At 38.1% G+C, this 25,517-nt stretch overlaps 1 protein-coding gene across 7 annotated transcripts in view; it reads left to right on the forward strand.

Moving 5' to 3' along the window:
- The window catches only part of LOC147822414 (uncharacterized), a 48,533-nt gene extending 23,022 nt beyond the window's left edge, over positions 1-25,511 (forward strand). The window contains exons 2-6 of one of the 7 annotated variants that reach the window (XR_015445704.1): positions 1,878-1,985; positions 2,799-2,958; positions 3,820-3,879; positions 16,760-16,805; positions 24,785-25,511. Coding sequence is in view for 3 of the 7 variants with exons in the window: in XM_087196837.1 (XP_087052963.1) it covers positions 1,878-1,937 (60 nt within the window). In the remaining 4 variants the exon portion in view is untranslated. The other 6 variants (XR_015445703.1, XR_015445705.1, XR_015445706.1 and 3 more) reach the window with 6 other exon arrangements.
- The last annotated feature ends 6 nt before the right edge of the window (positions 25,512-25,517 follow it).

Here is a 25,517-nt window from a genome sequence, read left to right on the forward strand (position 1 = left end):
TATATATGTTTAGTTCTTTGAGGTACTGTCATACTGATTTTTACCATTGGTGTACAAATATACATTCCCATAAACAAGGTAGAAGTGTTCCTTTTTACCATAGCCATATTGGCATTTATTATTATTTAATTTCTTGATGATTGTCTTTCTGCTGTAAGAGGAAATCATAGGGTTAATTTATTTTTATCTAGTGGCCAGAGATGTTGGATATTTTTTCCACGTTTAATGGCCATTTATACTTCTGAGCAGTGTCTATTCATTTCACTTTCCCATTTATGATTGGGTTGTACATTTTAGGAGGTATAATTTTTTGTGATATACACATATATTAGATATTACTCCTTTGTTTGAGGAATAGTTTGCAGTGATTTTCCCATCCTGTAAGTTGTGTCTCTATATGGTTGTTTTCTTTGCTATTCAAAAGCATTTTAATTTCATAAGATCACATTTATTGATTTTTGCTATTTTTTTTTGTACTTTTTTTTCACCAAGTCTTGCTTATACCTTTGACTTCAAAAGATTTACCTACTTTATGTTCCAGCTGGATAAGTGTTTGTATTCTAATCCTTAGATCTTTGATCCATTTGGTTTTACATTCAATATATGGTGAGAGACATGGGTCCAGCTTCCATCCTTTATTCAGAGACAACCAGTTTCCCAGACAATTTTCTATAGAGGCTGTCTTTCTGCGCAGGTATGCTTTGGCGACTGTGTCAGAGGTCATACGTTTCTCCATATTTTTGATAATTCCAGTAAAACAAAATGTTAATATAATTCTTAATTTTATCACTAGTTAAATAAGTTTCTGTTCCATTCTTTGTCTCAATGTAGTTATTTATAATTTGAATTGTTTGAATGATTTGAATGTAACAACTTCATTGATACAAGCTATGTATTATGCAGTCTGACACAAATTATTCCTTACATATCATTTAACATTTGTAAAATGTCAGTAATATTTTCCAGAAATGTGTTCAATTCTCACATTTGTACTTATTTTTCCTCAGATTAAGAATTATAAATCATTTAATGCATGTTTTAGCAGGCAGAGACTTAATTTGTGACCAGATTAGAGCCCCAGCTGAGCTTCCCCACACCTAGGCTTGGGCTGCAGCCCCAAATGTCCATCAAGGAGATGAGCAGTGGTGAGGGGAGAGAAAGAGCTTTTGTTGGGCAACCCTGGTAGGGAAGGCAAACATAAGCTCAAGGTCACTCTGAGGATTTCTGGATAAGGGGAGGAAGGCAAGAATGGGAGCTTCCATGGCTGGGTGGTTTGCTCTGCAGGCAGGTAGGCACCTGGCTGGGTCTGGCAGGGCCTCCTCTCAGGCTGAATCTGTGAGGGGCCTGATTGGACTCCTCCAGGCCTGAGGCTGGGATCCTGCTCCCAGCAGAACATGGCCTCTGCTTGGGGAGAGGCCTTGGCTTCACTGTGGTGCTCACTGTTCTCTGTGGGGTGACCTCACTTAGAGGCGCTCCTGATCCTGGAATCCAAGATGACTGCAGGACAATGGCTGGACCTTCACAGTGCAGCTCTGGGGATGTGGAACAGAATGTGGCAAAAGCTAGCACTTGGTTTTCCTGCAGGTCATGGAAGTACCTGGATGTATTGTCTTTAGCAGGGCATCCTCTGGGTAGATATAGGTATTGATCCTGTACTGACTGCTCCTAGACAGACACTCTCTAAGTGACAACCAGGCCTGGGTGCAGCCACCCCAAACTTTAATGCAATAAAAGAGGTGGATATAAAATGAGACACAGATATCATTGGGCTTTATCCTGATTTTAGTTAACCAAGGCACATATTTAGGCCCAGCACCTATAGCCTTCTTAAATTTTTAATTTATATTTTGTTTTACCGATGTATATTTTGTTTCCAGGTACCACAAAGGCCTGAATCCAGCACCTACCTATTGGATTATTTGCCCACTTGCCCTTGAAAATGTGAGAAAACAGTAACACAAGTTTATTCACAATTTGACCAAAGGGTGAGGACAGCTTTTCAGCATGTTGGAGCACACAGAACCCCAATATATAGAAAGCAGGGAGAAAAAAACAAGAAACAGGCACTCACACATGGCATCATGGCTGGCTTTCCAGAGGGAACATGGAAGGTTAACCTTCCTTCCTTGCAGAGCTGCTAGTGTGTGAGTGGTGTGTGTGTGTGTGTGTGTGTGTGTGTGTGTGTGTGTGGTTCCACTCTTAGAATGAAGAAGCTGGATTTTTTTTAATCTTTAAAAAATTTTTATCATTAAATGTCTGTTTTGCCTCCGAGATACAGTTTCTCTATATGCAGTACCAGCCTGTCATTGTTGTGAACAGGTATAAAGGAGAAAAGTACATTCACACTGTGATCTGGCTACAGTGCTATGAATATTTCTGCAAATAGAGCTCCAAAATGATGGCATTTGTACTAACCTGTTTTGTATTATTAAAAAGCATGTGAGGGCTGGAGATTTAGCTCAATGGCACTGCACCTTCCTTGCAAGCCAAAGTCAGGAGTTTGATCACCAGGTAAAAAAATAATATGGCCCTGAGTGCAGTATAAAGACAGTAGGTTCCTTCAGGTCACAATCAGGAGGCTGTGAGTCCAAGATCATACAGTCCTCTCAGCTCAGCCCCTGTAGGGGAGGCAATGGCAGTGACCTCTCACAGAGAGGGCCTTGGAAGGAAGCTCATGGTGACAAAGAAAGAAGAGACAGAGCAGAGGTCAGGCTGTCTCAGAGCAGCACTCTCTAATGGGGAATAACTGGGGCTCACAGTTAGAAGCAGCACCCAAAGACCTCACCCTATCCCACTAGGGCCTCAGGTCTCAGATTTCAAGCTCCACACCACCCTGAGCTGCAGTCCATCACGTGACTGCAGGTAAACCACACCCAAATCATGAGGACTTCATGATACTCTTCCATTTCCATCTTTGGAAAATGTATCCTCCAAGAAATGTAATGTGTTCCAGTAGAGGTGGGTGTCCTATTATTTTTATAATTTCTCAGCAACAAAGGTTTTCTTTTCAATTTAGAAATCATTATAAATTTTACCTTTTATAGCTTGACATTTTGTCACAGTTAATGGTGTTAGTTAAACATTGTTTTGTTTGATATCTAGAGTGCAAATGTGTCTTCTTAATACATGAAAAATTTCTTAGAAATCATTGCTGTTTTAACTTTTTTCCTCAATTTTTAATAGGAACTACCTTTTAAATTGGTGATATTCTTTTATTTTCCCTTTTCTATTAATTTTTGGAAGTAATGCCTTAATAAGCTATTTAATACAACAAACATCTGTCAAAATAAGAATTTTTTTACATTTATTTTAAACTCACATTTTCTCTTTCCATATTTTCTGACAGTTATTTTTCATCTTCAGTTGTTAGTTCATTACAAAGACTATTTTAGCATAATTTCTTCCATTTTCTTTACAGTACTATTTAAAACACATTCAATTTTCCCATCAATTCCGAAGATTTTGATAATCTACTTTCAATCTACTTAATTAGATCAAATTTAACATTTTGGAGGTTGAGCTATATTCTTCAGGATCTGTCAATATATTTCCATGTTTTCATATAAATCTTGCTGTAGCTTGAAACCCTTTTTAGTTTTCAACTGACAATAATAACCAATATTAGTTGTTGTGCTCCATAAAACAGAATAAATTGAATAAGTACCATTTCTATCAATGTTATAAAGGAATAGATATATATAATACCCATTCAGCTCACATTCTGATGAAGGAAATGAGTGAAACAAAAATAAAGATAATAATTATATTCTTATTTAATAAACTACCTTATGTTTTAAATTATTAATTTATTTTTTATAGAATAACCATGCACATGAGCAAGAATCTGAGATAAATATACAACAGCCACTTCGGATCATGGTGAGGCTTCCCAGAAATTCACACCCTTGAGGAGAGAGCAGAGTTGGGGGATCCCTCACACCTGTGGCCCGAGCTAACCAAGGCTGTGAGGAGCTCCAGGGAACACAGAGTGGAGGCTTTGGGGACAGCAGCCATAGATCCTATGTAACTTAAGAAGAATTAATATGCCTGTTTATTTTTTTATTCTTTTATTGGTACATTTTAGGTATATAATACATTTACATTTAGCATTGGGTGCTTTTACCTGTACATGATGTATCTTAGTTCTTATTTTTTCCCCAATGCCTGTGCATTCTTCACCCCCTCCACCCTTCCCTTTTTACATAGATTTTGTTTCCATTTTTTTCTCACAATTTTTCCTTTCCCTTCTTTCCTTTCCCCTTCTGCTCCCACCATCCCTACACCTTTAGAACTTTTCCTATTTCAAATATTCAATTTTTCATTTTGATCATTTTAATCCTTATTTACACTTTCAGTTTCTCACACAAGAGAACTATTGGGTATTTATATATGTGTCTCCGATTTATTTCCCTTAAGACTATGGCCTCAATATGCATCCATTTAGCTATAAACATCTCTAGTTTCTCATTCTTTGTGGCTGAGTAGTACTCCATTTTATATTTTAAAAAAGACACATCTTCTTTTTCCAGTTTCCAGTTGATGGGTACTTGGGCTGTTTCCAAGCTTTTGTTATTATAATCTGTGCTGCTATAAACATGGGTACACATATATCGCTGTGGTATGATTCTTTTAATTCTTTGGGGAAGACACCCAGCAGGGGAATAGCTAGATCAAATGGGATCTCTAGCCCTAGTACTTTGAGGTATCTCCATAATGATTTCCACAGTGGTTGCACCAGTCTGCACTCTCAGAAAAAATGGAGAAGGGTTCCTTTCTCCCCACACCCCCACCAGCATTTATTGGTTGATTTCTTGATAGCACCCATTCTTTGAGGGGTGAGTGGAATCTCAGTGTTGTTTTCATCTGTATCTCCTGAATGACCAGTGATGGTGAACATTTTTTCATATATTTATTTGCTGTTTTTACTTCTTTGAGAAATGTCTGTTCATTTCAGATGCCCATTTTTGAACTGGGTCTTTGAATTTGGGGGGTCTGACTTTTTTTCAATTCTTTATATATTCTAGATAGTAGATCATTGTCTGAGGTACAGCTGCTAAAATTTTTTTTCCCCATTGTAGGCTGTCTGTTAGCTCTGGTAGTGGTTTCTTTTGCAGTGCAGAAGCTTTTTACTAAGATGAGATCCCAGTTGTTGATTCTTTCTGCTACTTCCCATGCTACTGAGGTTTGGTTCATAAAGTCTATTCCTAAGCCAATATCTTCAGGAGTTCTACCTAACTTATCTTCCAGCAAGATTAGTGTTTCTGACTTACTATTTAGATCCTTAATCAACTTCAATCTTAGTTTAGTGCGTAGTGATAGGTATAAATCTAATTTTAATCTTTGGCAGGTTGAAATCCGGTTTTTCCAACATTGTGTATTAAATAAACAATCATTCCTCTAATGAGGGTGGTTGGCTCCTTTGTCAAACATGAGGTGGCTGAGTATGTCTGGAGTTGTTTCTGCATCTTCTAATCTGTTCCACTGATCCTTGGGTCTGTTTCTTTGCCAATATCATGCTGTTTTTATCACAGCAGCATTAGAGTATAGTTTCAAGTTGGGGATTGTGATACCCCCCACCCATGTCTCTGTTGCCTATAATTGCTTTTGCTATTCTAGGTCTCTTCTGGTTCCAAATGAAATTTAGGATTGTTTTCTCTAATTCTGTGAAGTGCATTGTTGGCATTTCAATTGGCATTCCAGTAAATCTATATATTAGTTTTGGAAGTATGGCCATTTTCACTATATTGGTTCTTCCTACCCAGGAACAAGGGATGTCTTTCCATTTTCTTATATCTTCCTCAATCTCCTTTTTCAGAGTACTGTAGTTTTCAGTGTAGAGGTCTTTTCCTTTCTTTATTAGGTTGATTCATAGATATTTCATTTTTTTGGATGCTATTGTAAAAGGATTTGTTTCCCTAATTTCTCTCTCAGTGAGTCTGCTATTTGTCTATACAAAGGCTATTGTTTTTTGAGTGTTGACCTTACATCCACCTACTCTATTGAATCTGTCAATTAGGTCTAGAAGACCGTTGACCAAGTTTTTTGGGTCTCCTATATAAAGTATCATATCATCAGCAAATAATGACAGTTGCACTTCTTCCTTTCCTATCTTTATTCCTTTTATTTCTTTCTGTTTTCTAATTACAGTGGCTAATGTTTCCACAACTATACTGAACAGGAGTGCTGATAGTGGGCATCCTTGTCTTGTTCCTGATTTTAGCATGAAAGATTTCAGTTTTTGAACATTTAGTATGATGTTGGCTGTTGCTTTTTCATAAATAGCTTTAATCATGTTGAGATAAAGACCTTCTATTCCAATTTTCTGTGGTGTTTTTATCATGAAAGGGTGTTGAATTTTGTCAAATGACTTTTCTGTATCTATTGAGATGATCATATGGTTTTTGTCCTTGACTCTGTTAATATAGTGTATTACATTTATTGATTTATGAATATTGAACCATCTTTGCATCCCTGGGATAAATCCAACTTGGTCAGGGTGTATGATCTTCTTGATGACCCTCTGTATTCTGTTAGCCAGTATCCTGTTAAGGATTTTTGCATCTATTTTCATTAGGGAGATTTGTCTGTAGTTCTCTATTTGGGTTGTGTCTTTCCCTGGTTTTGGAATCAAAGTAACACTTGCTTCCAATAATGAATTTGGAATTCCTGGTTTGCTTTCAATTTCTTTGATGAATTTAAAGAGTAATGGTAATAGTTCTTTAAATGCCTTGTAGAATTCAGCAGTGAAACAATCGGGACCTGGGCTTTTCTTCTTTCATAAGTTTTTTATTACATTTTCAATTTCACTTATTTAATTGGGGAGTTTAGAATTTCTATATCTTCTTCATTTAACTTTGGCAATTCATGTGTGTCTAGGAATCTGTCCATTTCTGTGTTTTCCATTTTATTAGAGTACAGGTTCTCAAAGTAGGTATTGGTGATTGTCTGGAATTCTGCTGGGCCTGTTGTGACTTCACTTTTTTCATTCTTAATTGCATGGTTTTGAGCCTTTTCTTTCCCTTTTTTGATAAGATTGGCTAAAGGTTTACCGATTTTATTTATTCTTTTGAAAAACCAACTCTTTGATTCATTAATTTTTTGTATCTTTCTCTTTGTCTCCATTGCATTTATTTCTGCTCTGGTCTTTATAATTTCTTTTCTTGTATGAGCTTTGGGTCTGTTATGCTCTTCTTTTTCAAGGAGCTTGAGGTTCTGCATCAGGTTATTTAACTTAGTTCTCCCTGTTTTCCTAAAATAGTTATTCATTGCTCTGAATTTCCCCTGTAGAACTGCTTTCATTGTGTCCCCAAAATTCCTGTATGTTGTACTGGCATTATCATTTACTTGTATAAACTGTCTGATTTCTTCTTTAATTTCTCTCTGACCCATTGGTTGTTCAGGAGGGTGTTATTCAATTTACATGTGTTTGTGGGAGTTTTGCATTTCTTATGTTATTGATTTCCACTTTTATTTCACTATGGTCTGATAATAAAGAAGGGATAACTTCAATTATTTTACATTTACTTAGACATGTCCTATGAACTAACATGTGGTCTATTTTGAAAAATGACGCATGTGCAGTTGAAAAGAATGTATTCTGATTTTGTGGGGTAGAACATTCTGTACACATATATTGTCCATTTATTCTGTAGCTTGGCTCAGTTCTAGAATTTCATTGTTAATTTTTTGTCTAGATGATCTATTTGTGGTAGTGAGGTATTGAGGTCCCCCACTATAATTGTATTAGTGCTTATTTGGTTTTTCATGTCCATTAATATTTGTTTTGTATAGTTGGGGGCATTCATATTTGGTGCATATTTAGGATTGTCATCTCTTCTTCTTGGATTGTTCCCTTCACAATGATGTAGTGGCCATCTTTGTCTCTCTTAATTAGTTTTGGTTTGAAATCTACTTTGTCTGCAAATAAGATTGCTATGTCTGTATTTTTCTGGGTTCCTATCAGGTGGAAAACTGTTTTAAATTCTTTAACTTTCAGGCTATAAATTTACTTTTGAGTTAGGTCTGTTTCTTGTATACAGTATATTGCTGGATTTTGCTTCTTAATCCATTCTGCCAGTGTATTTCTTTTGATTGGTGAATTGGGACCATTATCATTGATAGTTATATTTGATAGATATTGACTCATTCTTGTCATGATATTTTACTGCTGTTGGCCCTTTTATTTCTTACTCCCCCCCCCCTTTCCTTTTAGTGTTCTACCTTGCCTGGTGGCTTCCCTCTGTTTGGCCTCATAGAGTTGTGACCTTCATTGTCTTTTTTTTTTTTTGGATATTGCTTAGAAACATTTCAAGTGCTGGTGTGGTATTCATGAAATTTCTCAGGTGTTCTTTGGCGTGCAAGTATCTAATTTTCCCATCAATTTTCAAAGATAATTTTACAAAATACAACAGTCTAGGTTGGAAGTTATTTTCTTCAGAGCCTGAAATACTTCACACCAGGCTCTCCTTGATTTGGGGGTTTGTGTTGAGAAGACTGCCATGATTCTGATGGTCTTTCCTTTGTCGATGATTTGTTTCTTTTCTTTTTTCTTTTTTTTGTATTAAATTCTTTTATTGGTACATTGTAGGTATACAACACAATTACATTCCTCATTGGGAATTGTACCTTTACATAATGCATCTTGGTTCTTATTTTTTCCCCATTCCTAGCCCTCCCTTCATGCCCTCCACCCTTCCCTATTTACAAAGACTTTATTTCCATTTTTTCCATTTCTCAGCATTTTTTCCTTTCCCTTCTTTCCTTTCCCCTGTGCCTCCCACTACCCCTACCCCTTTGGACCTTTTCTTCCTATTTCACATTATCGATTATTCATTCTAATCATTGGTACATTTTAGGTATACAATATAATGACCTTCATCATTGGAAATTTGCACCTTTACATAATCTCTCTTGGTTCTTGTTTTTCACCTTTGTCCAGCCCTCCCTTCAACCCCTCCAGCCCTCCCTATTTACAAAGATTTTGTTCCTACTTTTCCATTTTCTCATATTAATCCCATTCCCTTCTATCCTTTCCCCTAGCCCTCCCACTTCCTTCCCCTTTTCCCCTTTTCTTCCTGTTTCACATGACCTATTATACATTTAGTCCTTATTTACACTTTCAGTTTCTCACACCAGAGAAACTATTTGGTATTTACACATGTGTGTCCTATTGATTTCACTTAAGAGTATTGCCTCAATGTGCATCCACTTAGCTATAAATGTCTCTAATTTCTCGTTTTTTATGGCTGAGTAGTACTCCATTTTATAAAAAAACCACATTTTCTTGATCCAGTCTCCAGTTGATGGGCATTTGGGCTGTTTCCAAGTTTTAGCTATTACAAACTGCACTGCTATGAACATGGGTGCACATATATCACTGTGGTATGATTCTTTTAATTCTTTGGGGAAGATCCCCAGCAGTGGAATAGTGGGGTCAAATGGGATTTTCAGTCCTAGTTCTTTGAGGTATCTCCATACTGATTTCCACAGTGGTTGCACCAGTTTACACTCCCACCAGCAGTGGAGCAGGGTTCCTCTTTCCCCAGAGCCCCGCCAGCATTTGTTATTGGTTGATTTCATGATAGCAGCCATTCTTTCTGGAGTGAAGTGGAATCTCAGCGTTGTTTTCATTTGCATCTCTAGAATGACCAGTGACGTTGAACATTTTTTCATGTATTTATTTGGTATTTCTACTTCTTTGTGTGAGAAATGTCTGTTCATTTCATATGCCCATTTTTGGATTGGGTCTTTAAATTTGGGAGATCTGATCTTTTTAAGTTCTTTATAGATTCGAGATAGTAGACCTTTGTCTGAGGAAGAGCAAGTGAAGATTTTTTGCCACATTGTGGATTGTCTCTTCACACTGCTGGTGGTTTCTCTTGCTGTGCAGAAGCTTTTTAATAAGAAGAGATCCCATTTGTTGATTGTTTGTGCTAGTTCATGGGCAACTGAGGTTTTGTTCATAAAATCTTTTCCTCCACCGATGTCTTCAAGGGTTCTACCTAACCTCTGTTCCAACTGGTTCAGAGTTTCTATTTTAATATTTAGATCTTTAATCCATTTTGATTTTAGTTTAGTGCATGGTGAGAGATACAGGTCTAGTTTTAATCTTTGGCAAGTTGAAGCCCAATTTTTCCAGCACCATTTATTAAAGAGGCTATCTTTCCTCCAGTGAGGGTGTTTGACTCCTTTATTGAAGATGAGATGGCTGAGTCTGTCTGGCCTTGTTTCTGCATCTTCTAATCTGTTCCACTGGTCCTCAAGCCTGTTTCTTTGCTAGTACCATGCTGTTTTTATCACAGTAGCTTTGTAGTAGAGTTGCAGGTTGGGGATTGTGATACCCTCTGCCATGTCTCTGTTACCTAGAATTGCTTTTGCTATCCTGGGTCTCTCCTTGCTCCAAATGAATTTTTGGATTGTTTTCTCGAGGTCTATGAAGTATGCTGCTGGGATCTCAATTGGAATTGCATTAAATCTATATAGGAGTTTTGGAAGTATGGCCATTTTCACTATATTAATCCTTCCTACCCAGGAGCAGGGGATGTCTGTCCATTTTCTGATATCACCTTCAATCTCTCTTTTCAGAGTGCCATAGTTTTCAGAGAAGAGGTCTTTGATTTCTTTCATTAGGTTGATTCCTAGGTATTTCAGTTTTTTGGATGCTATTGTGAAAGGAATTATGTGCCCTATTTCTCTCTCAGTGAGTCTGTCATTGGTGTAGAGGAAAGCTATTGATTTTTGTGTGTTGACCTTGTAACCAGCTGCTTGACTGAATTTGGTTATTAAGTCTAGAAGACTTTTGGTGGAGTTCTTGGGGTCTTTTATATAGAGTATCATGTCATCTGCAAATAATGACAATTTGACTTCTTCATTACCTATCTTTATTCCTGTTATTTCTTTCTCTTGTCTAATTGCTGTGGCTAATGTTTCCAGAACTATATTGAACAAGAGTGGTGATAGTGAACATCCTTGTCTTGTTCCTGATTTGAGTGTGAAGGATTTCAGTTTTTGACCATTTAGTATGATATTGGCTGTTGGTTTTTCATAGATGGCTTCTATCAGTTTGAGGTAGAGACCATCTATTCCAATTTTTTGTAGGGTTTTTTTTTTTTATCATAAATACATGTTGGATTTTGTCAAATGCTTCTTCTGCATCTATGGAGATAATCATATGGTTTTTGTCCCTGGCTCTATTGATATAGTGTATTACATTAATTGATTTTTGTATATTGAACCATCCCTGCATCCCTGGGATGAATCCCACTTGGTCAGGGTGTATGATCTTCTTGATGATCTTCTGCATTCTGTTTGCCAGTATCTTATTAAGGATTTTTGCATCTATGTTCATTAGTGAGATTGGCCTATAGTTCTCTTTTTCAGTTGGGTCTTTCTCTGCTTTGGGGATCAAGGTGATGCTTGCTTCCAGGAATGAATTTGGGAGTATTGCTTCCCTTTCAATTTCATTGAAGAGTTTAAACAGTAGTGGCAGCAGTTCCTCTCTAAATGTCTTGTAGAATTCAGCAGTGAAGCCATCAGGGCCTGGGCTTTTCTTAGTTGATAAGTTTTTAATTACATTTTCAATTTGATTGGTTGATATTGGGTTGTTCAGAATTTTTAGGTCTTCTTCATTCAACTTTGGTAATTCATATGTATCTAGGAATCTGTCCATTTCTTCTGTGTTGTCCATCTTATTGGCGTATAGGTTCTGGAAGTAGGTATTGATGATCCTCTGGATTTCTGCTGGGTCTGTTGTAGTTTCACCCTTTTCATTCCTAATTGCATGGATTTGGGCCTTTTCTTTCCTTTTTCTGACAAGGTTGACTAAAGGTTTGTCAATTTTGTTGATTCTTTCGAAGAACCAACTCTTGGCTTCATTGATTTTTTTGTATCGTTCTCTTAGTCTCCATTGCATTGATGTCTCCTCTGATCTTTATAATTTCTTCCCTTGTATGAGCTTTGGGGTTGTCTTGCTCTTCTTTTTCTAGAAGCTTGAGGTTCAGCATCAGGTTGTTTAATTGGGCTTGTTCTGTTTTCCTAATATGCGTATTCACTGGTATGAATTTCCCTCATAAGACTGCTTTCATTGTGTCCCATAGATTCCGATATGTTGTATTGTCATTGTCATTTAATTGAAGGAACTGTCTGATTTCTTCTTTAATTTCCTCTGTGACCCATTGGTTACTCAGAAGTATGTTGTTCAATTTCCACGTGTTTATGAAACTTTTTGAGTTTCTTTTGCTATGGATCTCCAATTTCATCACACTATGGTCTGATAATATACAGGGGATACCTTCAATTCCTTTGCACTTACTTAAACGTGTTCTATGTATCAGTATGTGATCTATTTTGGAACATGACCCATGTGGAGCTGAGAAGAATGTGTATTCTGATTTTGTGGTGTGGAAGACTCTGTAAACATCTGTTAAGTTCATTTGTTCAAGAGTTCGATTGAGTTCTAGAATTTCATTACTTATTTTTAGTCTAGTTGATCTATGTGTTTGTGACAGTGGGGTGTTGAGGTCCCCCACTACAATTGTATTAGTGCATATATGACTTTTCATGTCCGTTAGTATTTGTTTTATATAGTTGGGTGCACTAGTGTTTGGTGCATAGATATTTATGATTGGCATCTCTTCCTCTTGGATTCTTCCCTTTACAAGGATGTAGTGTCCTTCTTCATCTCTCTTAGTCAGTGTCGGTTTGAAATCTACTTGATCTGCCAAGAGGATAGCTACTCCTATTTTTTTTCGCGTTCCTGCCCCATGCAGTATTGTTTTCCACCCTTTAACTTTCAGTCTATGAGTTTTATTTTGAATTAAGTGTGTTTCTTGTATGCAGCATATTGTTGGATTTTGCTTCTTGACCCATTCTTCCAGTCTACTTCTTTTGATTGGTGAATTGAACCCATTAATGTTGATGGTTATAACTGAAACCTATTGACTTGTCATTGCCATGACTTTTTCTTTTTGTTGGGTTCTCCCCCTTTCGATTTAATTTCTTGTCATGCCAGATGGGTTCATTCTGCTTTGTTTCCTGGGGTTGTGATCCTCAATGTCTGTTCCCAGGCTATTGTGTAAAATTCTTTGGAGTGCTGGTTTGGTATTCACGAAGTTCCTAAGGTGCTCTTTGTCATGAAAGTATCTTGTTTCTCCATCCATTTTGAAAGATAGTTTTGCAGGGTACATCAATCTGGGTTGGAGGTTGTTTTCTTTTAGGGCTTGGAATATGTCACTCCAAGCTCTTCTTGCCTTGATGGTTTGTGTTAAGAAGTCTGCTGTGATTCTGATGGGCTTTCCTGTGTATCTGATTTGTTTCTTTTCTCTGACTGCTTGTAGAACTTTGTTCTTCTGTTGTGTTTCTGGAATCTTAACAATTATATGCCTATGTGTAGATTTCTTTTTTGATCAAGGCTATTTGGAGTCCTATGTGCCTCACTTATCTGTATGTCAAGCTCTTTTCCCTTGCTTGGGAAGTTTTCTGCCATTATTTCTGTGAAGAGATATCTTACGTCATCTACGCTCTCTCCTGTTTCTTCATTGAGCCCAATCAGTCTTATGTTATTCTTTGTTGCATCATCTAGCAGCTGCTGGATTGATCTCTCATGTTCCCTTCTAATTCTGAAACCATTTTTCTTTTCCTGGTCACTAATTGCAATCTTATCTTCTATATCTGAAATTCTGTCCTCACACTGGCTCATTCTGCTGTGTAGAATTTCAATGGAGTTTTTCATGTCCTGGAAGTCTATTTGCATCTGTTTTATGGATTCCATTTGTTTCTTATGTTGGGATTCCATCATGTTCCTCAGCTCCTCTCTAGATTTATTAATCATGTCTTGCACTAAGGGCACAATTTCTCCTGTTATCTGAGAAATTATTTCTTATTTCATTTATTCCAGATCCCCTTTTGTTGCCAGTTCAGTGGGTCCAGGTGGTTGAGTATCAGAGTGTTCCATTTCATTTCCCTTTGGGGTTGCTGTAGGTGATCTGGAAGTCTGGTTTTGAGACTTATTTATGTGTTTTCTCATTTCTACTGGGGCAGGGAGCTGTCAGCACCTGCATGGATTACCTCCTCTGTGCTGGGTGAGGCGGGACAGAGGCCAGGAGCAGTGGTAGGGATGGTGACCCAAAAGCCCTTTCCTGTGGGCTGGGAGGTGGCCAGGAACCCCCTTCCTCTGGACCAGGAGCAGTGGGATTGTGGCTCAGAAGCCCCTCCCTCTGGGCGGGAAGTGGTGGGAGGTATGGTGGCCTGGAAGCCCCTTCCTCTGGGCCAGGAGCAGCGGGACAGAAGGTGGCTCAAAAGCCCTTTCCTCTGGGCTGGGAGCAGAGGGAGGGATGGTGACTAGGATGTCCCTTCCTCTGGACCAGGAGCAGTGGGATGATGGCTCAGAAGCCCCTACCTCTGGGCCTGGAACAGCGGGGCTCAGTACCTTGGTCTGGTGGTCTGGTGTCCTCTGCATCTTTGTAGTGTGGAACCAGGTAGCTGCCTGTCTGCAGCGTGGTGATTCGGTGTCTTCCGCCTGACTCAGGACCTTGGTAGGGCGTGCACAGACCTGTCTGTCTGCAGTGGGCCGATTCGGTGTGTTCCATGGGACTGGGGACCTCCATTGATTTCTGATCTGATCTTTATACTTTTCTCTCTTTTACAAGCTTTGGGTTTGTCATGCTCTTCTTTTTATAGGATCTTGAGGTTCAGTAGTAGGATTTTTGTTTGTGCACTCTCTATTTTCCTACTTTGAGCATTCACTCTTATGAATTTCCCACATAAAATTGCTTTCATTGTGTCCTATATATTCCTGTATGTTGTATTGGCATTACCATTTAATTTTAGAAACTCTAATTCCTTCTTTATTTTCCTCTGTGACCCATTGGTTGTTCAGGAGAGTGTTATTCAATTTCCATGTGTTTGTGGGTGCTTTGTGATTTCTTATGCTATTGATGCCCAATTTTATTGCTCTATGATCTAATAATATACAGGGGAAACCTTCAGTTCCTTTGCATTTATGTAAGCATGTCCCATGAGCTAGCATGTGGTCTTTTTTTGGAGAAGGACTCATGTGCAGCAGAAAATAATTATATTCTGCGTTTGAGGGGTGTTACACTCTGCAGACATGTATTAAGTCCATTTGTTCAAAAGCTTGATTCACTTCTATTATTTCATTATTGTGTTTTCTCTAGATGATCTATTTCTGACAGTGTATTTGTAAAAGGGTATTTGCACTCCCCCACTATAATTGTATTAGTGCTTATTTTGTTTTTCTTGTCCATTAATATTTGTTTTGTACAGTTGGGGGCATTAATATTTAGTGCATATATATTTATGATTGTCATGTCTTCCTGTCAGATGTTCCCTTCACAAGGATGTAGTGACCTTCTTGGTCTCCCTTAATTAGGTTGGGTTTGAAATCTACTTTCTCTTGCTACCCCTGTTTTTTCTGGGTTGCTGTCCCATGGAGAACTGTTTTCCATCCTTTTCCTTTCAGTCTGTGCTTTTCTTTTTGAATTATGTTTGTTTCTTATAGACAGCATGTTGTTGGATTTTTCTTCTTAATCCAGTCTGTCAGTCAATTTCTTTTGATTCATGAATTGAAGCCATTAACATTGATGGTGATAATTGATATTGACTCATCCTTGTCATGAATTTTTCCTATTATCGGGTCTTTTATTTTTTATTTTCCTCCTTTTCCTTTAGTTTCTTGCCTTGCCTGATGGCTTCGCTCTGTTGGACCTCATGGAGTTGCAACCTTCATTTTCTTTTCCTAGGATATTATTTAGAATTGTTTGGAGTGCTGGTTTGGTATTCATGAAGTTTCTCATGTGTTGTTTGTTGTGGAATTATATTATTTCCCCATCAATTTTCAAAGATAATTTTGTGAGATACAATAGTCTAGGATGGAGGTTTTTTTTCTTTTAGGGCTTGAATTACTGCACTCCAGGCAGTAATTCTTCACTTCAGTAATACTTCACTTGAGGGTTTGCATTGAATACTCCTCTGTGATTCTGATGGGCTTTCCTTTTCATGTGATTTGTTTCTTTTCTCTAACTGCATGCAGGATTTTGTTCTTCTGTTGGGTTTCTGGGATCTTGACTATTATAAGTCTAGATGTAGGTCTTTTTTGATCATGGCTCCTTGGAGTTCTATATGCTTCACTTATCTGTTATGTCAAATTCTATTCCACTGTTTGGGAATTTTTCTGCTATGACTTCTGTGAACAGTTTTGTTTATATCATTTGTACTTTTTCCTGATTTTTTGTGGACTCCTATCAGTCTTCTCTTACTATTCTTTGCTACATCTAGCAGCTGCTGAATCAATTTCTCATGTTCCCTTTCTATTTTTAAGAAATTTCTGTTTTCATGGTCACCAACAGCAAACTTATATTCCATATCTGATATTCTATCTTCACATTCACTCAATCTGCTGTAAATACTTTCAATGGAGTTTTTAATCTCCTGGATATATATTTGAATCTTTTTCAGGGATTCATTTCTTTGCAATGTTGGGCATTCATGGTTTCTGTTTCTTTCCTATGCTGGGCATTCATAGCTTCCAGCATGGTCCTGAGCTCATGTATTTTATTATTTGTTTCTGTTCTAGAGTCTCTAATTATGTCTTTTATTCTGCTCACCATCTCTGTAGTTATCTGGGAAATTATTTCTGTTTTGAATCTTTCTAGAGGCTGATTCATCTGTTTTGTTACTTCCTGTGCTATCAGTTCACAGTTCCCAGGTTGTTGATTATCCGATTTTTCCTTGTTTTCCACAGAATTTGTCTTTTATGTGCTGGAAGTCTGGGTTTCTGCCTTGCTAAGGTATGTACTAATTTCCTAATTATGTTGTTGTTGCCGTATTTTACTTTAATTCCTGGGCTGATACTTCAATATTGCTTACAGTGAGTATCCTTATTATTTGTGTTTAGAGCCCTTATGGAGTGATTGCTTCTCTGGGATATCTTACAGGTATAGCTGGATTTTATGCTTTCAGTCTTGAACAACTCTTAGGCAATCACATTTTCTGTATACCAGGAGGACAACTGATTAGATCAATCATGATACCTGGGGTGAATTGATACAATCATCATCAATAACAGTGTTAAAGCTCAGCCGAGAGGAACAGGTTTCCCGGCCACTGTTCATCCACTCCCAGCCCAGAGGAAGGGGCTTCAGAGCTGCTGTTCCAATGCTCCAAGCCCAGAGGAAGGGGCTTCTGGGCCACCATTCCACCACTCCCAGTCCCAAGGAGATGAGGTGCATAGGTGCCAATAGCAACCCCCCTTGACATGAGAAGACACATAAATAAGTCTCAAAACCAAACTTCCAAATCACCTACAGCAACGCCAAAGGGAAATGAGAGGGAACATTCTGATACTAAACCAAATGGACCCACTGAACTGGCAACAAAAGGGGACCTGGAATAAATGAAATCAGAAATAATTTCTCAGATAACAGGAGAGATTGTGCTCCTAGTGCAAGACATGATTAATAAATCTAGAGAGGAACTGAGGAACCTGATGGAATATCAACTTAGGAAATAAATGAAATCCATAATACAGATCCAAACAGATTTCCAGAAGATCAAAAACTCCACTGAAAGTCTTCACAGCAGAATTAACCAATGTGAAGACAGAATTTCAGATATAGAAGATGAGATTGGAATTAGTGACCAGGAAGAGAAAAATTGCTTCAAAATTGTGAGGGACAGCAAGAAATTAATCCAGCAGCTGCTAGAAGATGCAAAGAAGAATAACATAAGACTGATTGGAGTCAAAGAAGAAAGAGGAGCGAGTGCAGATGACATAAAAAGAACTGTTCACAGAAATAATACGAGAAAACTTAACATCAGGGGAAAAGAAAGTGACATACAGATAAGTGAGGCATATAGGACTCCAAATAGCCTTGATCAAAAAAACAATCTACACATAGGCATACAGTTGTTAAGATTCCAGAAACCCAACAGAAGAACAAAGTTCTATAAGCAATTAGAGAAAATAAACAAATCACATATAATGGAAAGCCCACCTGAATCAGAGCAGACTTATCAATGCAAACACTGAAGCCAAGAAGAGCTTGGAGTGACATATTTCAAGCCCTAAAGGAAAACAGACTCAAACCCAGACTGATGTACCCTGCAAAACTATCTTTCAAAATGGATGGAGAAATAAGATACTTTCATGACAATGAGCACCTTAGTAACTTCATGAATACCAAACCAGCACTACAAAGAATTTTAGACAATATCCTAGGAACAGACAATGAGGATCACAACCCCAGGAAGCAAAGCAGAATAAACCCATGGGGCATGACAAGAAATTAAATGTAAAGTGGGAGAATCCAACAAAAGGAAAACTCATGACAATGATAAGTCAGTATGTTTCAGTTATAACCATCAATGTTAATGATCTCAATTCACCAATCAAAAGAAATAGATTGACAGAATGGATCAAGAAGCAAAATCCAACAATATGGTGCATACAAGGAACACACTTAATTCAAAATAAAACTCATAGACTGAAAGTTAAAGGGTGGAAAACAATATTCCATGTGACAGAAGCCTGAAAAAAAGCAGGAGTAGCTATCCCCTTTGCAGATCAAGTAGATTTCAAACCAACACTGATTAAGAGAGACAAAGAAGGACACTACATCCTTGTAAAGGGAAGAATCCAAGAGGAAGAGATGCCAATCATAAATATCTATGCACCAAACACTAGTGTGCCCAAATATATAAAACAAATACTAATGGACTTGAAAAGTCATATGTGCACAAATACAATTATAGTAAGGGACCTCAATACCACACTGCTACAAATATATAGATAAACTAGATGAAAAATAAGTAATGAAATACTAGAACTCAATTAAACTCTTGAACAAATGAACTTAAAATACGTTTACAGAGTGTTTCACCCCACAAAATCAGAATACACATTCTTTTCAGCTGCACATGGGTTGTTCTCGAAAATAGACCACATATTCTCTCATAGAACATGTTTAATTAATTGCAAAGAAGTTGAAACTATCCCCTGTATATTATCAGTCCTTAGTGCAATGAAATTGGAGATCCATAGCACAAAAACCCACAAAAATTTCATAAAAATATGGGAATGGAACCACATACTTCTGAATAACCAATGGGATACAGAGGAAATTAAAGAAGAAATAAGACAGTTCCTTCAATTAAATGACAATGATAATACAACATATCAGAATCTGTGGGATACAATGAAAGCAATCTTATGAGGGAAATTCATAGCAGTGAATACACATTTTAGGAAAACAGAGCAACCCCAATTAAACAACCTGACACTGAACCTTAAGATTCTGGAAAAAGAAGAGCAGGATTAAGCCAAAGCCTCATAGAAAGGAGGAAATTATATAGAATAGGGCAGAAATCAATTCAATGGAGACTACGAGAACAATACAAAAAATTAATGAAGTCAAGATTTGGTTCTTCGAAAGAATCAACAAAATTGACAAACCCTTAGCCAATTTTATCAAAAAAAGGAAAGAAAAGGCCCAAATCCATGCAATTAGGAATGAAAAGGTTGAAATTACAACAGACCCAGCAGAAATCCAGAGGATCATCAATACCTAATATGACAATCTATATGCCAAAGATGGAAAAAACAGAAGAAATGGACAAATTCCTAGATACATATGAATTAACAAAGTTGAACGAAGAAGACCTAAAAATTCTAAACAAGCCAATATCAATCAATGAAATTGAAAATGTAATTAAAAACTTATCAACTAAGAAAAGCCCAGGTCCTGATGGCTTCACTGATGAATTCTACAGGTCATTTAGAGAGGAACTACTGTCACTACTCTTGAAACTCTTCAATGAAATTGAAAGGAAAGCGATACTCCCAAATTCATGCCTGGAAGCAAGCATCACCTTGATCCCCACAGCAGAGAAAGACCCAACTGAAAAAGAGAAGTATAGACCAATCTTACTAATGAACATAGATGCAAAAATCCTTAATAAGATACTGGCAAATAGAATGCAGAAGATCATCAAGAAGATCATACACCCTGACCAAGTGGGATTCATCCCAGGGATGCAGGGATGGTTCAACATACACACATCAATCAGTGTAATAAACTATATCAATAAAGCCAAGACAAAAACCATATGATTATCTCCATAGATGCAGAAAAAGCATTTGACAAATCTAACACACATTTATTATAAAAACCTACAAAAAATTGGAATAGATAGTCTCTACCTCAGTCTGATAAAGCCATTTATGAAAAACCAATAGCCAGTATCATACTAAATAATCAAAAACTGAAATCCTTCACACTGAAATCGGGAACAAGACAAGGATGTCCATTATTACAAATCCTGCTCAATATAGTTTTGGAAAAATTACCCACGGCGATTACACGAGTGAAAGAAATAAAATGAATAAAGATAGGAAATGAAGAAATCATTATTTGCAGTTGACATGATACTCTATATAAGACCCCAAGAACTCCACCAAACGTCTTCTAGACTTAATAAGCAAATTCAGTAAAGTAGCTGGATACAAGGTCAACACACAAAATTCAATAGCTTTCCTCTGCACAAACAACAGACTCACCGAGATAGGAATAGGGCAAAAATTTCTTTCACAATAGCATCCAAAAAACCTGAAATAAATAGGAATCAACCTAACAAAAGAAATCAAAGATCTCTTCTCTGATAACTGTAGCACTCTGAAAAGAGAGATTGAAGATGATATCAGAAAATGGACAGACATCCCCTCCTCCTGGGTAGGAAGGATCAATATAGTGAAAATGGCCATACTTCCAAAACTGTTATATACATTCAATGCAATCCTAATTGAAATCCCAGAAGCATACTTCATGGACCTTGAGAAAACAATCCAAAAGTTCATTTGGAACAAGAAGAGACCCAGAATAGCAAAAGCAATTCTAGGTAACAGAGACATGGCAGTGGGTATCACTATCCCCAACTTGCAACTATACTACAAACTACTGTGATAAAAACTGCATGGTAATGGCAAGGAAACAGACTGGAGGACCAATAGAACAGATTAGAAGACGCAGAAACAATGCCAGACACACTCAGCCATCTCATCTTTGATAAAGGGTCCAAACACCCTCACTGGAGGTAGACAGCCTCTTTAGTAAATGGTGATGGAAAAATTGGGTTTCAACTTGCCCAAGATTAAAACTAGACCTGTATCTCTCACCATGCACTAAAGTCAAAATGGATTAAAGATCTAAATATTAAAATAGAAACACTGAACCAGCTGGAACAGAGTTTAGGTATAACCCTTGAAGACATTGGTGTAGGAAAAGATTTTATGAACAAAATCTGAGTTGCCCATGAACTAGCACAAACAATCAACAAATGGGATCTCTTCTTATTAAAAAGCTTCTTTACAGTAAGAGAAGCCACCAGCAGTGTGAAGAGACAACCCACAATGTGGGAAAAAAATCTTCACCTGCTCTTCCTCAGACAAAGACCTACTATCTCGAATCTATAAAGAAATTAAAATGATCAGACCTCCCAAATTTAAAGACCCAGTCCAAAAATGGACATCTGAAATGAGCAAACATTTCTCAGACAAAGAAGTCGAAATAGCAAATAAACACATGAAAAAATGTTCAACATCACTGGTCATTCAAGAGATCCAAATGAAAACAACACTGAGATTCCACCTCATTCTAGAAAAAATGGCTGCTATCATGAAATCAACCAATACAAATGCTGGTGGGGCTGTGGGGAAAGAGGCACTCTTCTCCACTGCTGGTGGTAGTGTCAACTGGTGCAATCACTGTGGAAATTGGTATGGAGACAATTCAAAGAACTAGGAATGGACGTTCCATTTGACCCAGGTATTCCCCTGCTGCATATCTTTCCAAAAGAATTAAAAGACTCATACCACAGTGATATATGTTCAGTCATGTTCATAGCAGCACAATTTGTAACACCTAAAACTTGTAAACAGCCTAAATTGCCATCAAGTGAAGACTGGATAAAGAAAATGTTTTTTTTTTTAATGGAGTACTACTCAGCCATATAAATGAGAAATTAGAGACATTTATAGCTAAATGGATGCACATTGAGGTGATACTCTTAAGTGAAATAAATAGGACCCACATGTGTAAATACGAAACACTTTCTGTAGTGTGAGTAACTGAAAGTGTAAATAAGGACTAAAAGGTATAATAGATAATGTGAAATAGGAATAAAAGGGGCAAACGGGAAGAGGAAGTGGGAGGGGTAGGGGAAAGGAAAGAAGGGAACAGAATTAATATGAGAAAATGCAAAAATCAAAACAAAGTCTTTGTAAATAGGGAGAGATGGAGGGGTTGAAGGGAGGGCAGGAGAAGGGGGAAAAATAAGAACCAAGAGAGTTTATATAAAGTTGCAAATTTCCAATGATGAATGTCATTATATTGTATACCTAAAATGTACCAAAGATTAAAATAGGGTGCACAGGTAATTGGGAAAAAAATAAGAGCCAAGATATATCATGTGCAGGTACAAACACCCAATGATAAATGCAAACGAATTGTATACCTAAAATGTAGCAATAAAAGAACAAAAATAAATAAATAAATAAATAAATAAAATGAGCAATTGATAATGTAAAATAGGAAGAAAAGGTTCAAAAGGTTAGGGGAAGTGAGAGGGGTAGGGGAAAGGAATGAAGGGAAAGGAAAAATTATGAGAAATGGAAAAAATGGAAACAAAGTCTTTGTTAATAAGGAAGGGTGGAGGGTTGAAGGGAGTGCTGGGATTGGGGAAATAATGAGAACCAAGATACATCATGGAAAGGTACAGTTCCCAATGAAAACTGTAAATGTATTGTATACCTAAAATGTACCAATAAAAGAATTTGTAAAAGGAACAATAGCATTAAACACAGCTTATAAGATGACAATTTATGGTAGCAGTTAATATGTCACCTTTAAGCACTGTAGCTAGATCAAAATCTAGGCCCAGCCCAAAATATTTTTGTAGTAAATAAAACCTTCAATATAGCAAATTTACCCTTCAGGAAATGGATTTAGGAGGGGTTGGGAAGGGAGGGATAAAGAGATAGAAGGAGAGGAAAAGGTTAGAAGTGAAGCTAGAGGACACAGGAAGATCATGCAAATTGTGGGAAATGGTGGAAGACTGGAGGAAATTTCAGAGTGAAAGAACAGGGGCAAGAGCAGAACAAAGTGACAAAAATAGGGAAGCTAGAAATTGTATTCACCTTCCTACAATAATAGTGATAGTCAAGAAGACAAAGAGAGAAAAACAATTAGAAATGGGAAAGGAATAGGAACAAAGAGGGAGAGATGCAGAGCAAGAAGGGAGAGAGAGAAAAAGAAAAGAAAATAATATGTATATATAAAAAAGGTCTTCCTCAGGATGTGTCTGCTGTCCTGGTAGACAATATGTGCAGAAGTGTTCAGGTCTAAGTCAGTTAATCTCAGGAAGCCAGGTGTAATTCACTAAGATTCATGCTGATATCTGGGTGCAAGGCTCAAGCTGAGGGCCTTGACTTCCTGCCGGTTCCAGCTGTCCTCTGTCCTAGTAGAGTCTGGGTTTCTATGGGAGGTGCTGATCCCACCAACTTACCAATCTTTACTAAAGAGGTTTCCTTCAATTTCCCACTGGGCTTCAATTTTCATGGCAGAGCTTCAGATAGGCCCTGTGTTTTGCTCACTTCTGCTCTATCTTCTGGGGCTCATAACCATGGCCTTTATCCCCCCGACCTCCACACACCTCTTCAGTATGGATTCCGATCACACCTGGCACAATCTCCCCAGCATGATCTGGCAGGGATGCTAGCAGCATCCACACAAAGTTTCCAGTGTGGTTCAACCATAAGAAATTCTTAAAAGAAAAGCACTGATCAGAGAATGATACATCACCGTATATGCAGAGCACACCTCTAGTCCTATATTCGCACTACAGTAGCTCCGCTTTTGCTTTGAAGGGGCTCTTAGTGCTGCTCTTCACATAGTTCCTTCCTCAAAACAGGAAGGCAGAGAGGAAGCCAAGTGACAGACCACAGAGCCTATGGGTAGGTGGACCCCAACCCTACCTGAGTGTCTGTAGGAACAGAGCAGCCTGAGTGCCTGGATCTGCATAACCCATGCTGCACTGAGCGGGGCCCTGCCACCTTCTCCAGCATCAGCAGCAGAGCAGAATGTCAGACTGTACCCACTGGGAATCAGGGGGAGAAATCAGTACCATACCTGTCTCCAAGCTCAATTCTAGGTCCATTACAGTGAGAACCAACATGAGGATGAAAATAAAAAGTGCTGAACCAATCCAGGCCCAGAGACCAAGCCTGCAGAGCATCACTGACATTGTCAAGGAGAGACCTACATGTAGTGGACAGACTCACCTTGTGCTTGTATCAGTTCCAGGCTTAGAGTCCTGCTCTGCAGGTAGGGGTTGGGACTCTTCCTACCAACAGGATTTGCTGTGGCATTTGGGGTACTGGGTTTTTAATCTAAGGCCTCAATTCTTTCTTCTTTGCACAAATTTCAAGTAGGGGAAATGGTAATGCTGACCATCTTTCCTTCTACCTTCTTCAGCATTTTTATACCACAGCCAGGCTCTGTGATCTGTCCCTGACTTCCTCAGGTGTGGGAAAGAATAGTCGGTTTGTGCTGCAGTTAATGTTGAATGGTGAGGCTATGGACCCCTGAAGATCTGCCTCATCTGCAAGCCATCTGCACTCCTAAGTTTTAAATATATTCATTAAGTAAAGAAATTCTAACATTTACTATTCTGACATGGATTAAATATATATTTTTCATTTTTCTGTGAATTTTAGTCCTGTTAAATTCCCCAAGAAAAGGACGTGTGGCTTCTGTGCCACCCTACCACCACCCCCAGTGCTGAGGAGCAGAGCTGGCCCCGGTGCAGAGGAAGTGAACCTTCTGGCCTGCTGTACTAGCACCCCCAGAGCCAAAGATGTGAGCCACATGGACACGAGCAGCACACATCCCTCCCCACACACCACTGCAATGAGAAGACATTTAAACAAGTGTCAAAACCAGAGTCCCAGATCACCTAAAGGAATCCCAAAAGGAAATGAGATGGAACAATCTGACACTCAAAACCCTGAACTCCCTGAACTGGCACCAAAAGAGGATCTGGAAAAAATGAAATCATAAAAGTATGGGTGTAATTCATGAGGGCAGAAGGATACGCCTGACCCTTCTGCTGTGTGAACATAAGAAGTGAAGCTTCTTGGAGTTCCAAGTCACTGGGGGTCTATGGGCTGCAGAAAGGGTGTCCTGTCCCGGGGGGGGGGGGGACTTGACCTTTGTGAAGTCACACTCAGCATTTTCTTCAAAACTTTCTTGCCATTCTTTTTTTTTTTTGGTACCAGGGATCAAACTTTGGATCTTGTGCTTGCGAGGTGGGTGGCAGAACCACTGGGCTAAATACTCAGCCCTTTCTTACTGTTCTTGCTCTGCAGTTTCTTGTTAACTCCATCATTGCTCTGAACATTTGTGTCACCTTCATTGCCACTCTGCACTTTCTTTTTCCCACCATGTATG

The sequence above is a fragment of the Heterocephalus glaber genome, unplaced genomic scaffold, assembly GCF_053883595.1.
Source record: "Heterocephalus glaber isolate CG9 unplaced genomic scaffold, H.glaber_assembly_v1.0 deba00001620, whole genome shotgun sequence".
In the NCBI taxonomy this organism is placed as follows: domain Eukaryota; kingdom Metazoa; phylum Chordata; class Mammalia; order Rodentia; family Bathyergidae; genus Heterocephalus; species Heterocephalus glaber.